Raw genomic sequence first — 15,904 nt, 5'->3', positions numbered from 1 at the left:
TTTTGTGTAAAGCACTTTGAATTGCCCTGTTGCTGAAATGTGCTATACAAATAAAGCTGCCTTGCCTTGCCTTGCCTCTAAACCTGGAAGGCAGAGGCACTTTGAGGTTCTGTAACATTAATATGTGTTCCCCCAGCCTGCCTATGGTCCCCCAGTGGCTAGAAATGACGATGGGTGTAAACCGTGCCCTGGGTATCCTGCTCTGTCTTTGAGAAATGAAAGCTTAGATGGGCTTATCTGGAACCTTGCCCCTTATGAGACGGGGTTTAAGGAAAAGCTCATTGTGGGACTGGCTCAAGTGGCTGTAATTCTGCACCAAGCCAGAATTCTGGGAAAGAGACTTTAGATACAGTATTAGGGGACCACTAAGGTCTATATAAAAGAGACTTCAGATGCAGTATTAGGGGACCACTAAGGTCTATATAAAAGGAGACTTCAGATACAGTATTAGGGGACCACTAAGGCCTTTATAAAAGAGACTTCAGATGCAGTATTAGGGACCACTAAGGTCTATATAAAAGGAGACTTCAGATACAGTATTAGGGGACCACTAAGGTCTATATAAAAGAGACTTCAGATGCAGTATTAGGGGACCACTAAGGTTTATATTAAAGACACTTTAGATACAGTATTAGGGGACAACTAAGGTCTACATAAAAGCATCCAGATATCACCATGTCATGGGACCTTTGAAAAAAATCCTTTCTGTTGAACTCAAATCAAACCTTTAAATCCCTTCAGACCAAATAACAACCTAAATGTTATGTACAAGTAATCATTTAATTTAAATAGTTACCTTGCTATTTATATTAAGGTTGATCATTTGTGACAGTAAATGACTCCTATTCTCCAACAAACTCAACTACACGGCCAAGTGACCTAATTTCCTCTTGATTACACTCCATTGTGTTCTGTAGAGGCAACAGCAGGGCTCCCTTTGAGCAGGACAAACAAAGTCTTCAATGTCACACCCTGTATCAGCAGGACAGTGAAGCAGGATAGTAATCCAACACCACACGCTTCAAGGCCAAAACAGCAACATCCAATGCCCTGCATAGTGGATCTTAAAGGAGCCAGAGAGGGAGGGAAGCCGTCCAGACTTAGAAAAGGAAAGCGCAAAGAATGAACTTTGCCCTTAAAATGTAACTTCACTGAGCAAACACAGGATTATATTTCAGATATGACGGTAGAATAACAGAGTGAATGAGGTCATACAGGGGCGGTATCAAAGCTTCCCTTTGCTGTGTGGTAACTGGGAACTAACATTCACCTCACTTGGGGCCCTATTTTAACGATGTGAGCGCACGGCGTGAAGCGCATGGCGCAGGTGCATTTAGGGCGTGTCCAAGCCCACTTTTGCTAGTTTGATGGCAGAAAACATGCAATCAACCAGAGCGTCATCTTCCATTCCCTTTAGGCGCGTTAATACCTTGGCGCAATGCTATTATGATGGTCTTCTTTTTATTTGTAATATTTTGCATGTTTGTGTGCTGCTGCGCTTCCCTGTGTGTGTATTAAAGCATAGTGTGTGGGCGCTGTGCATACACCTAGGTGCATTTTCCCACTGTGCTGTTAAAATAACAATGACATACTGTGCTATTGACTTTAGACCAGCTTTTTTTTTTGGTCAACGGCACGATCACTTGGTCTGGTCCTACTCTCTCTAGACGCTGGTACATTTCATTTTTACAGAGAATCTGGTCTCTGTCCATTGAAGGCGGGCGGGTACTCTGTTGAATTTTAAAACTATTGGCTCCGCCCCCCTACTGTCTGGTAGGACCAGGCTAACAAGAGGGGAGACAAGAACAACTATCGGCTTAGCATCGCTAACGTTAGCCTTAGCTAACTCCTTCACCACTAATGAAGCAAGGTGGAAAATCAATCTTCATCAACGTCATGGTCGTCAACAAAACTCTGCAAAGATTTTTCTTGCTCTGGCTTTAACTTCTGGATTTTCGGCAGCGTTGCCACAACGGACCGCATCTTTCTCCGCCGCCATTATGGAACTCACACGCCCTCTGTTCGCTGATTGGACCGATAAACATTTGACATGAGAAAAACAGAAAATGTACCAGAAACCCGGACAGAGTCCTGAAGAAAAATGAAAATTGAGCAATGGTACGTAGGAAGGCGGAGCCAGGCTAGCAATCACTTCCTGCTGCTTCAAGATAGCAATACGCCAATAATTCCCCTGAACACACCTCCCTGTAAGACCAGCACACCCATGGGTGCAAAGATGGGTGCAGGTGCACTTGCTGCATTGGTCTTAAACTAGCAAAGACATTTGCGTTGGCCTTTGCGGCGCACGCAAGATAAGGCCTTAGTCTTTCCCAAAGGTAATTTCTAAATGTAGCGCCACGTTTGGAAGTCAGATTTTAGTCTAGGGCTGCACAATGTATTGTTTTGTTTTTTTACTGCCATTGCGATATCAACTGGCGCAATTAACACATCTCGAAAAGCTGTGACACATTGCTAGAGACAGAGATTTTTTTCATGTTAGTTGAGAGTAAATGCCCTTCAATAAAATAATTTTTGAAATGATTTCCTTTCATTTGTTTTAAAATCAACAAGCAAATTGTTGTATTTTAGTAGAATACTGAAAGCGGCATAACGGAGTGCACTTTAATATTTGATTTATCCCAAGTATCGTTATCACGATATTAAATGTTATCGCATTTTCATCATATTGTGCAGCCCTAACCTAGCCTATAATAAACTCTCTTTATTTTTTAAATGCCTCTTACATAAAAGGGTGTGTTTGTTTTGGAATATAACACCAATGCAATTTATGATGTTATTTTGGTTCCCGTTACACCCAACGCTACGCGACGTCACACCATAGATGTCATACTGACTCATGTTATACATCAGGGTGTGAGCACATGTATTTGTGAGACAGCAAATAGCCCTGAGGAATGTGCAATATAAACAGCAGCAATGTGAGAACTTATGAAATAAAAGTCTCAGCTAAATGTTAGTGTTGGTTCCAACGCGGAGAGAGAAGACAGAGGGAAGTGCTGAGGTTAGATTTGATCTTGGAAAGTTTTCTTATTTTCTTCTCAGACACTGATAAGAGGAGGGAGGGAAAGAGAGGTTCCATCACTTAGTTAACATTTTAGGGTTAATAGCTTATATGGGGTTGGCACTGTGGATGGGACACATGCCTCTGGAGTGGGACATCTAGGTTAAATTCTCACTGCAATACATCAGCCAATGTGTCCCTGAGCAAGACAATAAATAAGGCCCTAGTTGCTCCAGATGCATACCACCTCTGACATATACAGCAGATGTATTTCGCTTTGGATAAAAGCGTCAGCTAAATGACATGTAATGTAAGCTTGTGTTTTTTTCTTCATTTTGTGACCTGTTGAAGTCTTAAAATGGTGCATTGTTCATCCGTGTCTCTGCTTGTCTCTGAAACTAGACCTGAACACATTGGAAGTTCTAAACCCCTGAGGGCCAATATAAACTCAAGGATGGATGAATAATCCCCTGCCAGGTTTCAGTTTTGCAAATTAATTAATGCTCTTGAATGATTGACTACTCCTCCATGTGTTTTTAACAGAGAAACAGACACAAAAGCAGGTGTTTTTGTGTGAAAAGGAGAACACATTTAACACCACATTTAAAAAAAAGGTTTTGGCCAACAGACTGGCTGTCTCGGGTGATGAAATACATACAAGACCAAATTTCCCCACCTCTTATGGTAAAGAAATTGTAGAATGCTATACATTTTGGATTATGGATTATGTATGTTGATATATCGGGAGATAGTGTAACTTAGAAAATAATAATAATTCAGATTTTTGAAGACAAACATGAACTTGTGTCATTTTAGCCTAGATACATTAGCAAATAGCACTGCATAATTTTTCTATCAAATGTATTTATGCTTGCCCCTTTTACGGGTTATTAATGTCGGCCTATTGTGTTATAATGTATGTGGGATGTTTTTATCAACTAAATAAATCAGTTATAATTCTGTAAAGTTTTCAGAGACTTTCTGGGGTGATGCTCCTCTGTAGCTAAATGAACTGGAATTAAAGTTGAAGCTAAAAATAAGAAAACCTGTGATTAGTTTGTCTGAACTAGTGGATACCTTTGTGTAACTCATAACTACTACGGATAATAAACCCTGGAAAAACACTTAACAAAATTAATTCTCAGCTTTTTTTGCGGAACACTGTAATGAATGAGTGACTTACTCTGTCTTTTTGCCTGACTTGTTGTCATGGAGATCCAGTAAGTTCACCACAGCTTGACCCAAGAACTTGTCGAGCCCCACCTGAGCCCGGTGCATCACGATGACATACAGCGTGCAGCGGTCCCCGTTTCCCGGGTGGAAGAGCGGCAGGTCGAAGGAAGCCTCTTCTTTCCACACCGGAGCGACACATTTCTCCGACACAGAGGTAGAAAACTTGTCTTTGGCCAGCTGAATGATGGCATAGGCGTCGTTGGTGCCATTCTTGCCCTTGGAGCGCAGGTTCCGAGCCTGATGCACAGTAACCTGGACACTCGTAGGGTACCACTGCTGGCTCTGGTCGGCCAGAGACATAGTGGAAGTCCGTAAAGCTGTACCAAAAGTTAACACGAATTATCTTATTAAAAAGCTAACTACGCCAGGCTGTTGGCTAACCTGTTCCTGAACTCTATAATTCCCCTTCGCCGTCCTCTGCGGCTGTAGGTTCAGGTTACCTATTAGCTTGACTTCAGTTCAGGAAGCTCCGGTTGATGTCGTAATACTTATCCAGGCTCGTAAGGTTACACCTAAGCCTCAAATAACACTTGAGTTGAGTTAACACTCAGTTAACCTACTTAACGCTAGTACTAGCCTGTGTAGCATGCAGTGAGACTAACTCACTAGTAACTCCTTTAAGAGGACTTAATATAAACAGTTTGCTTGTTTTGCCACCGCTACGTAAACACTCCACTTCCCTGATGTTTTTACTTCCCACCCATACTCCTCATGGTGCTGCCTGATTGGCTTATGTTTCTATCCGTTTTTTAAAGACCCGCCAGGGATTGGACAGTGGAGGAGGAGGGCGTTGAGACGTCGCGGACAGAGCCATAGAGAGAGACTCATTCTGGTCGCGGACATAGACTGTATATATTAATATTAACGGTCTGTGCTCGTGGATATAGACTGTTTATGTTAATTTTAACGGAACAGAAGTCAGCCACTGATCAGAAATCAGTTTACCCTCGCAAAAGCAATAAAGGCTTTAATGGGACAACAGTTGACACTAAACTGGGTTTAACAAGGCCAATTTAGCACTTAAAGGATAGGGGGCCAGACAAATGATGTTTCTCACTTTATTTTGGGTCCAAAATAGTCACAGGCTGAGGTTTCTTAAAAATGTTTTATTGAAGTATAGACAAACTGTAATAATATCAAAGACTATCACTGCAGAAAAATTAAATTACAATAGCCAAGCAAAGTATATGCAAGTATTAAAATCTAAGAGCAATGTTTTGGTAGGCCTATAGATAATAGTGGAACATGAGGACATCAGTAAGTTCATGATGAAATTGTGTCAGATGGTCTAAATGTGAACCCATGAATGTGCTTAGTCATCCAGAAAAAAGTAGGATAATCTCACTTAAATCTTATCTCTGACTAACATGTCAATACCACAACTGGATCTGTCCACCGGTCCTTCACCGATGTTAAAGTGCAAGTTGTTTTCAAGTAATATTCTTTTAGTTGATCATTGCTGGGGTTCAAGTTACAACAAAATATTTCGCCACATTTTGGGTTTTGGTAGGCTTGTGTTAGATGAAAAAGTACAGAGTGAGTGTTCAGTAGAATGACATTCAATTATAGATAATTAGATATAATAGAAATGTGAATGTGACAGACAGTCACACCGTTCTTTAGCAACACAGCAGGGAGTTTCACACATTAGAATGAAAGCTATTAAAATGGATTATTTTGATTTTTCAAAATGTGTCTCATACTGTTCAGATCAGATCGCATACATCCTGGAAAATACTGGTACTGATACAGAGGCGAAGACTAGACGTAAGCAAATCAGTCGTGGCAATTAAAGAAGGTGTGCATGACACCAGATGCATGAATTACCGGAACATGATGACACTGCAATTTATACTTAATCATGCAAAGGCCAAGCCTATCTTAATGTGGGTATTTGTTTCGCATGAGCGGTCACTATAAGTCACATAAATATAGATGATCATTTTTATGTTTTACATCCTGAACCTTTCCTGCCGGTGGCTGAGCAACAAGCTCATACTGCACACAGAACATGTGCACATCACAACAGGCTGACCATGCATGTTAACACCAAACAGTAGCAAGCAACATGCTGTGTGTGATTCTCTGGGTTTCATGAAGACTTCCTCCCGAAGAACAATGCCAAAAAGCAGTGACAATGAGCTACATAAAAGAATGACTATTTCCTGTTAATGTAATTTCCTGATTTGCAAACATTTCAACCTGACTGGACAGCAGAACTACAGCTTATGCCTTTGTAAGTCTACTCAAATGTGAAGGCAACATTACAATGCATGGCGTGCAGTTGTATTTTGGGGCCAGGCACCTGCTACTTGGGAAGTATTTTGTGCATGCTCCTTTTAGAAATGTTTAATACTAAAACATTTTTGTAAGAAGACCTACTGTTAGGTCAGCTTGTACAGTACATCAGCGTGTATGTGTGAGGCTAACACTAGAGGATCTTTGTTAACACACGTTAGATCCATGACAATGACTCAAAAGTGTCTCTGCCCCCCAGAAGGGGGCAGCCATTCTTGCAATTGGAAAAGAAAGAAACTTCAGCTGGATGTGAAAATTGAATCAAGTGAATGTGTATAAAAAACAAAAAGCTAATTGTTTTTTTTTCCCCTCTGGTCTTTATTCTTTCTGAATTTATCAGACAAAGGGAATTTTATCCGTGCTGCTGGAAACATAGAAATAACAAATGAAACACTTGTATCATATATTCAAAAGTCTTGCATTGCTTTTTAATTCACTTAGAGATTCTGTACAGCCACAGCCCTGCAATTACTCTCTCACACACACACACACACACACAGCCAAAGGCACAGCCACACACATGTACGCATGCTCACACGGACAGACGGACGGACACATACGCAAACACGCACACGCACACACACAGCCACACACACACACACACACAGGCACAGCCATACACATGTACGCACGCTCACACGGACGGACGGATGGACACATACGCAAACACGCACACACAGCCACACACACGCACGGAGGGACAGACAAATGGACGCACACACACACACAAAAAAAGACACACACGCACGCACAGACGGATGGACAGACAGACACACACACACACACGAAAAAAGACACACACACACACGCACGCACATACGGATGGACAGACACACACGCGCGCGCGCACACACACACACACACACACACAGAACAACTTACAAAGCATACATGCGCTCACAATTACTTGAAGCAAACAGAGTGAAAGGTTGTCCACAGATTAAATGCATATAGCTGTACTTTGGAAATAGACCATCTTGTATTCCATGTCATGCTATAGTTGATATGCATAGAGAAAAATCACAACTAAAACATTAAAGCTTTCATTAGGAATCCAAAATCAACATCATATGCCAATTTTAGAGATATCTTGTACATTTTATTTGTGTGAAATGAATAAAATAAATGAGTATTTTATGTTTCAGACTGACAATAAAGTCAGTCTGAAACTTCTGAAAGTTTTTTTTTTTACCGATTCGCAGCAAACTCTTACAATGCTACAGAGGCAAAAGTACCAGTTTAGGGTCCTGGATGCCTTCATGATTTTATATCTTAAATTATATAATTATTATAATCAAGAGACCATTTTAAACATAACCCATTCATTTAAGAGTCCATTAAGGTCATGCATAGAAGTTCACATATAAGTATAGGTTACACTGTGGTTTCACTTTTCCACAAACCACTCTTCATTCCAACGGAGCTCTGCGATTGGTCTGTGCCACTCATGTCCTGCTCCAGCTCGAGCACTGAGATTTTAAGGGTGCCATTTGGGGCGGCGGCCCCAGGCACAGTGGTGGTGACACTGTTCAAAGGGTAGGAGCAGCGCTTAGTGTCTCGCTCCACTGCCGCGGCCAGTTTCAAATTGTCTCTGCTGGCACATCGTCTCTGAGTGCCGTGCATGGCTGCTCTGCTAGCAATGGAAGGCAGCAGGGGGAAGGGTTTGCGACTCCCGCTGCTGCCCCCATCACTTCCCTCTGAGGGGCTGGTAGCCACTGACTCCCCAACACGCTTCCCGTTGGTAAGCGGACTGGCCTGGTTCTCTGAAAGTCCGTGGTGGACGCTGCCGTTCTCACTCGTGGCCTGTTTGTGGACCACATGCTCTGAACCGATAGGTCCTAAAGCTCCAAGGCTGCCCCCACCTCCAGCAGTCCTAAGAGCTTTGAGACGATAGTGACCTCGGCCCTCACCCCGATGGTGATACTGACTGCTCCCTTGTTTAGTTCTGCTACTCACTTTCCTTCTCTGGGGATGCACTGGGGCTGCAGAGTTAATGGTGGGCAAAACATTGTTTGTAGGTTTGGTGGTGTTGTCTGTGCTGGTGCTGGTGTTGTTGCCCACAGGGGCACGTGAAGTGTTGTTCGGATTGTCTTGTGGCACCTGTAACAGGTTGGTGAGCTTGCAGGGCCCTGGGCCCACGCTGCTGATTCCACTTGGCGTGGATGATGACCGAGCCGATGACGAGTTATGAGAGTCCCCCGGTGGATGGCAGTTAATGAAAAGTTGTGATCCCTGCTCAGAGGCCTGCATTCCACTCCCAGTAGTGCAGGTCTGCGTGTAGGTAGACATTGGATGGGAGCGGCGATAGCCTGGGCAACACGCCAGCCATGAGGCCTGCACGTCCAGACGTCGAAAGCAATGTTGCACCACCAGAAACACCCCCAGAACTGTGGCAGCCATGCCGTAGAGACAACTAAACAACAAGCTAATGTGCCCTGTCAGCCACATTGCCATGGCTCCACAACACCACAGAACCACAAACAGGAAGTGGGTTGCCACCAGCACCAAGAACTGTGTCTTCAGCGAGTACTGGTCCTCTGGCGCCACAACAGGGTTTATGGGTCCCACCGCTGAGTCCGTGGAGTGGAGGCTGGTGCTTCCTGCCAGCGCAGGCTGGCTCTCCGTCACAGGAGTGGACAGGGTGGTTCCTGTGCATTCTTTGGCCACATGGTGCCTCAGGCGAAACACAGTGCACAGGAAATAGATCCAGGTCACCAATACCACTAGGCCAGCAGGGACAAAGAAAGACCCCAGACTTGGGCGCCAACCCAGCCAGCAGCTGCAATAGGCAGAAAAGAAGTCAAAACAAGGACACATCTGTGTCATCGCGCCATATTACTCACTTCAGCACCAAACAAAACAACACAAAGTCAAGGGGCCAAATGGCTCGAGGACAAAACGAGAAAAACTTACTAAGGGCTGTTGTCTCCGTAGTTGTTGACATTGACAGCCGCAGTGATCCCACAAATGATAAGAGGAACTCCGCCAGCTATCAAATAGAACCTTGAATAACAGAGAAAATAACATATCAAACGCAAGTTCCCAGCTGCAGTTAGAGAACTAAAGAGCACTTCTTGTTTGTGCCACAGGATGCTGTGTGACCCTAAAGAGTGCACATTTTCCTTTCTGTGTTTTTATGTCTCTCTGACTATCTAGAATTTGAACAGAGCTATGTGATCGTCCACTCTCATAGTGGGCAGAGTTTCATAAGGGTCAGTGTAGGCTGCAGAAGTCTGTGATTTATTGCAGCTTGATCCTTGTGTGGCTGAGTGGGCACAGGGGGGGGGGGGTCAGAGCGAGGGTCAGTGTATGATCGCAGTTTCAGGATCACAGGGGCAGGGGGAGGAGAAATAAAAGGGAATATTTGGTAAGACAGTGCAGCCACTGAATCACACTGCTCAGATTTATGACAACCCCTCTGCGTCTGTTATGTTGGTTTCATACATTCCTTCCTCCCCCCCCCCCCCCACACTGAGTTCATATAGGCTTATAGCTTCTTTTTTTGCCTTACAGCAATACTCTGTTATGTCCTTCCAAGGTTTCCCTCAAAAACAGAAAGGCTTTGGTTGTGGGTACAATGAATGAGCCACTTTGATACACAGTTTGGGTGGCCATGCACGAGAACTCCTTCCTGTCTAAAACATAAACCGTATTGATGGTGAGCAACAATTTCATTTATTTTACTTCATTAGCTGCTGCTTTTATGTGTATCTGTGTTAGAGAGCTGGATAAGCTTGGATTAGTCTTTTGTTTAATTCCATTACATTTTCCCTTATATCTGTACAGCATTTAACATGTATTTGTTTACAAGGAGTGTGGGGGGGGGGGGGGGGGGGGGGGGGGGGGGATTGATACAGCATAGTATTATAGCATACAATACTGTATGGATGCACAGGCGTGTAGTATCGATCTTTTATTATATAAGCGTTGGTCAGTTTCTCTGCTTGACAATCCCATTTTGCAGTAATAACTTTGAAGTGATATGAACAAACAGAGAAATGTTTCTTTTTAGTTAAAACAGATGTTGACAAAGTTTGAGAAATCATTTGAAATTGGGAAAAATTAGAAGGTGAAAAAAAAGGTTATAAATGGCAATTTATCACAGAATATTGCAATATGTTTTAAAACGCAATAATATCGTATCGTGGCATGAGTATCGTGATGATATCGTTTCGGGAGGCGTCTGGTGATTCCTTGTATGTTTAACCCTTGTGTTGTCCTCCCGGGTTAAATTTTTTTTTGACATTTTCGTCCCTTTTTCAGACTTTTTGTTTTAAAGTTTTCACTAACACAACCTTACTACCACTAGTTTTACACTACTTTTTGGAATACATGGTCAACAACCCTCATTTAATATATAATTCTATTTAATATTTGAGTTAAAAAAGCAGAAATTCTGAATTATTTTGGCTAATAGTTAACATCAGAGGAATGTACAGATGAATGAAAGTGATCAGTTGTATTTGCAAAGAGGGTTGTGTGTAATCCAATCCATTTTTTGTGGTAATTTGGTTAAAAAGAACCCCATATTTCAGATATAGACATTTTTAAAGGGGTCAAGTTTGACCCAAGGACAACAGGAGGGTTAAGCATGTTTTTTATCTTCTGGTTTAGCGTTCCAATTAACTTGTATTCACTTGTGGTGTGGGATCTTTCTGTCTCTTGCTGTGGTGGTGCGGTCAATGCTGTATGTTTGTCATGGTCCTTGATGTGATTTGATGCCTGCTGCAGATCAAATTTCCTTCCGGGATAATAAGGTTGAAAGTTGAAGTTGAATAGTACAGGGAGCGGGTGAAGGTGAGTTGCATGCCTTTTGCACGCTCACTGACCTGAGCATGGGTCGCTGAGTAGGTGGCGCAGGAGACTCCCCCTCCAGCTGCCGTGGTATTCTCCACACACACTCTTTGTAGATGACCCTGGCGCTGACTCCAATCCACAGCAGGGTCGACAGCGAGGAGTAGTGCAGGGCGATGCCCACCTGTCACGGGTTACAGTCAGGTGAGAAACTGGTTCCCAAACTTTTTCGGTCCGAGGTACCCTCCACACCCCGTCAATTACTCACATACCCCTTCATCAATTCCCAATGTGAGTTCCAAGTACAGCATATACCACTATTCGTTATATAAAAGGAGACATACAGTAGTTTTCTTTGGTCAAGATTAAGATTGCTAAATGTTTTAATCATTTATCCATTACTTTTGGCAGTGGTGGAACATAACTAAGTACAAATGTTGAGGTACTTGTACTTTACTTGAGTCTTTTCTTTTCATGCCACTTTCTACTTCTACTACACTAGATTTCAGAGAGAAATATTGTACTTTTTACTCCACTGCATGAATCTGACAGCTTTAGTTACTTAACAGATACAGATTTGGGCACACAAAACACATACAACACATTCTCTACTTACTGCTTGACAAACCACTGGGTAGCTGGTCAGGCTTATGCCTCCTGCGTAGATGGCTGTCGTCATGGCGATGTGGAAGCAAGTATTCAGTAACGTGTGCCAGCTTTTTCTCGAAATGTGAATAGAACTGTTGAGGTGCAGGGCAGAAAATCAAAAAAATCGGAATACGTTGCCAAATAAACAATTCCAGCGAGAAGTAAGTCACACACACACACACACACACACACACACACAGACACACACACACTGCAGTACCTGTGGTGTAGTATGTGTGTTATGATGATGGTGAAGAGGCAGAGGAGCAGCACTGCAGTACAGGCATAAACCACAGGGTGGAGCACCCTTACAGACATGGGTGTGGAGTTGGGGAAGTCAGGCACATCCTAGACACACACATACAGGTCAAATAGAGCTGCACAGATACATGGATCCCTCTATTAGTTGTCAGCTTTTACATTAATCACCAACTATTTTGATTGTTAATTAACCGGCTTGAAGATCTGCACATTTATGACACATGGGAAAAAAACCTGATCCCCAAATCAAGTTTACAAGCCTGCCCAGTGAAACTTTTCACCATAAAATTCGAGGGTATTTTACTGTAAATAGTACAGTTTCTTACCATTCTATTTGAATTAACAGCAATATACTGGCTGCAGTGTAATTCCTGCCATTTTCTTTTATTTTCCCAGCATGCATTGGTATTAACAGTAAATACCTGTAATCTGTGCAGTTTGCAGAAAGTGCTCTAAAATAATTATGTTCTCCCAAAATGCATTGCTATTTAATAATAATAATAATAATAATAATAATAATAATAATAATAATAATAATAAAAATAATACATTTGATTTAACAGCGCCTTTCTAAGCATTCAAGGTCGCTTTACAGACAATAAAAGACAGATACAGGGAACAGAAGTGTAAGCAGTTATAACAAAACAAACAAAACAAAAACTATTATTTGTAGTATGTTCCTGTATAACAATAAAACAATAAAACAGTAAGATACTGTGAGGTTTACAGTGTGAGTGTTGTTTGTAGAGGACCTGGAACAAGGTTGATGAAAACTTTTAATTCTGTCTCTATCTTTAAGAGAAGAAGAAGAGAAGAGTAGGAAAAATTGCTAATATTGTCTGATTGTTGAATATTCTCTATGTGTACTGGGATTGTCTGTATTTGAGTGGTATATATCTGTTTTAAGTCTATTATGTTTTTTTCTCGTTTTTCTTTGTTTTATGGTCTGTATTTCGTGGTATTTGTCAATGTCGTGTCGTTTGTGAATGGAGTTTTGGCGCTCCCCTCCTACGCTGCCTACATATTGTCATTGTACCTTCTGAACTGTTTTAATGGTAAGATGATGCCGTGTGAGTAAATAAATTAAATAAATAGATTGTCTGATTCCAGCTTCTTTAAGGGGCGCTTTGCAGTTTGAACCATTTTTCCGCTGTTTTCTTGCTTTTGAAAAGGTGTTTTTCCACTCAGAGGTGCTGGGAGCGAGACGACCACCATTCAACTCAAAAAAGTCATACAACCATTCCATTGACTTCAAAGCTGTTCAGGTAAGGTAAATTAAGCTAAAATAACTACATACAGTAGCCCCCCCATTCATCTGTTACAGAAAACTAATATCTTTGAGTTGTGGACAAAACAAGACATTTGAGGATGCCATCTTGGGCATTGGGAAACATTTTTTAATTTAAAAGCTCATGTGTCGCAAAAACAGCTTTTTATCATTTGAAGAACATTTCCAAGGTTAGGCTGTTTTTTTCCTCACATAGAGAAACTAATGCATGTGCAAATTAAAGTGTCATTCAACCCTGAATGAATGATGAATGAAATCCCCAAGGCTATCCTACCTGCAGCACAGCGTAGTTGCTAAGCAGAGAGCAGCGCATGGTGGAGGTTCTGCTGTCACTGTGGACCAGCTGACAGCCCTCCTGGCTCCAGCTCCCCTGTTTCTCCAGAGCCTTCAGGCTCCACTGGGCTGCCACAGCGTCAGTACCAGGGGACAAGTGGCGCACCGACACCCAGATGGGCTCCGAGTGGTTCCACATGGTGCAGCCATCTGCGGCAGAATGTAGGGGGGTGGGGGGAGACAATCAGTCGCAGATACTTTTATATTGTTACATAAGAGTCAGTTTGTGATGCCCATTCTATGTCCCCTCAGCTTGCCTTATGTCATTCTTTTGTAGTGGGTCCCTTGTGGACAATTTTTTGCAAATCTTGTCTCTTTTTAAATGTGTTTTTAATTTATTACCTGCTCTTTTCCAACATTTTAGGCATTTATATGGTAATCATGATGGTCCAAAACAATGTGAAATTGCATTATTTTTATTTATTAAAAGAAGTCACATTTTCCTGATTAATGACCCTTAACCCTCATGTTGTCCTCGGGTCAAACTGACCCGTTGTCCTATATCAATGTTCTTTTTAATTACCCTAATAAAAAATAACATGATTGATTCCACACAACGCTCTTTGGGGTGATTTTGATGGGTAATTTGGGGGTTTCTTATTCAGTTTTATAGCATTTCAAAAAACAATTGAAGTGGTTTTGAAATAGTATTGAGTCAAAGTTGACACACTCCAGTCTGTGATTATCCAGCCCTCTTGACACCTGCCTTTCGTTACCTCAGGTATTTAATGTCTGTGCTTCCCTTGTCTCTTTTCAGATCCTGCTGTTGTGTCGACGCGTTGAGTCTTCGTGCCTCCAGTGAGTTTTTCCCTTTTCCTGTGATCCTGTTTTGTCTTGTGAATTTCTGCCCAGTTCTTCCCCGTGAGTTTTTTCCCATCCCTGTTATCCTGTTTTGCTTGGCCTCCTCCCTCCTTCCTGATTGTGGACATCTTTGCTTCTGGAGTTTTGGAGTTTGATTATTCTGAGACTGTGCCTGTTCCTCTCCGCCCTGTGTTTATCCCTGTGGACCTGTGTTCGCCTACTCCTGCTTGCCTCCGGGACTCTGCTTTTGGGTCCTCATCCCTGCCTACTCATAACAGAATAGTGTGTTTGTAATTTAAATGTCTGGAAGAGCTCAATTAATCAATTATACAATTGTTGAATCATAATTTCAGCAGGTTTTTGGGAGTTTCTTCTATGAATATAACTTTTGTCAAATCCAATTTGCATTGTGACAGGTTTTAAAGTATCAGAAAATATCGCATTGGTGTCCAAATAATCAATAAAATCCTGTATCGTGATTGTGATTTACACCCCTGTTCCTCACCTAGGCCAACAAAGATGACAGGCGTGTTGACGCTTCGTCGGCGAGAGTGATCCCCCGTGTTGCTCGAGTTCCCGGACAGAGGGAAAAAGCTGCCGGTTCTGAAAGCTACGAACTGCAGCTTACAGTCAGCGGGAGCATCAGGAGGAAACAGAGTAGCTGGGAGAGTCACAGAAGCCAGGGCCACTGAATTCTAGAGGGGAAAAAAAAAAGAACGAGATGAATCCACCAGAAGCTACACCTTGATATCTGTGAATGCAGATACAATCGGTTACTGATGGCACAGTGTGTAGCAGTGGTGGAGGAAGTATTCAGATCCTTTACTTAAGTAAAAATATGAAGAGCACACTGTAAACATACTCTGTAACAAGTAAAAGTCCCGCGTTGAAATAGTTACTTAAAGATTAAATAGACCTTTGTGGTCCCCTAACTCTGCATCTGAAGTCTCTTTTATATAGACCTTACTGGTCCCCTAATACTGTATCTGAAGTCTCTTTTATATAGACCTAGTGGTCCCTAATACTGTATCTGAAGTCTCTTTTATATAGACCTTAGTGTTCCCCTAATACTGTATCTGAAGTCTCTTTTATATAGAACTTAGTGGTCCCCTAATACTGTATCTGAAGTTTCTTTTATATAGACCATGGTGGTCCCCTAATACTGTATCTGAAGTCTCTTTTATATAGACCTTAGTGGTCCCATAATACTGTATCTGAAGTCTCTT

At 42.1% G+C, this 15,904-nt stretch overlaps 2 protein-coding genes and 1 long non-coding RNA gene across 4 annotated transcripts in view; all 3 read right to left on the bottom strand.

The window, feature by feature from the left end:
* rab11fip1a (RAB11 family interacting protein 1 (class I) a) overlaps positions 1 to 4,922 on the bottom strand; it is a 14,973-nt gene extending 10,051 nt beyond the window's left edge. The window contains exon 1 of the mRNA XM_034870847.1: positions 4,206 to 4,922. Within this exon, the coding sequence (XP_034726738.1) occupies positions 4,206 to 4,555 (350 nt within the window). The 5' untranslated portion in view covers positions 4,556 to 4,922. The remainder of the gene's footprint in view (positions 1 to 4,205) is intronic.
* The window catches only part of LOC117944277, a 42,490-nt gene extending 35,125 nt beyond the window's left edge, over positions 1 to 7,365 (bottom strand). Inside the window, exon 1 of one of the 2 annotated variants that reach the window (XR_004656526.1) lies at positions 7,356 to 7,365. This is a non-coding gene — a long non-coding RNA (uncharacterized LOC117944277). Of the gene's footprint in view, positions 1 to 7,267; positions 7,283 to 7,355 lie in introns of those variants that run through there. The other variant, XR_004656527.1, reaches the window with a different exon arrangement.
* Positions 7,366 to 7,734: 369 nt separating this feature from the next.
* The window catches only part of adgra2 (adhesion G protein-coupled receptor A2), a 60,725-nt gene continuing 52,555 nt past the window's right edge, over positions 7,735 to 15,904 (bottom strand). The window contains exons 13-19 of the mRNA XM_034870844.1: positions 15,184 to 15,373; positions 13,819 to 14,027; positions 12,216 to 12,343; positions 11,964 to 12,087; positions 11,383 to 11,531; positions 9,467 to 9,556; positions 7,735 to 9,332 (exon numbers count right to left, since the gene is read on the bottom strand). Of these exons, the coding sequence (XP_034726735.1) occupies positions 7,928 to 9,332; positions 9,467 to 9,556; positions 11,383 to 11,531; positions 11,964 to 12,087; positions 12,216 to 12,343; positions 13,819 to 14,027; positions 15,184 to 15,373 (2,295 nt within the window). The 3' untranslated portion in view covers positions 7,735 to 7,927. The remainder of the gene's footprint in view (positions 9,333 to 9,466; positions 9,557 to 11,382; positions 11,532 to 11,963; positions 12,088 to 12,215; positions 12,344 to 13,818; positions 14,028 to 15,183; positions 15,374 to 15,904) is intronic.

Source organism: Etheostoma cragini, chromosome 5 (assembly GCF_013103735.1).
Source record: "Etheostoma cragini isolate CJK2018 chromosome 5, CSU_Ecrag_1.0, whole genome shotgun sequence".
Lineage (NCBI taxonomy): Eukaryota > Metazoa > Chordata > Actinopteri > Perciformes > Percidae > Etheostoma > Etheostoma cragini.
The sequence above is the reverse complement of the archived record's forward strand: the minus strand, read 5'-3'. Positions and strand labels throughout refer to the sequence as shown.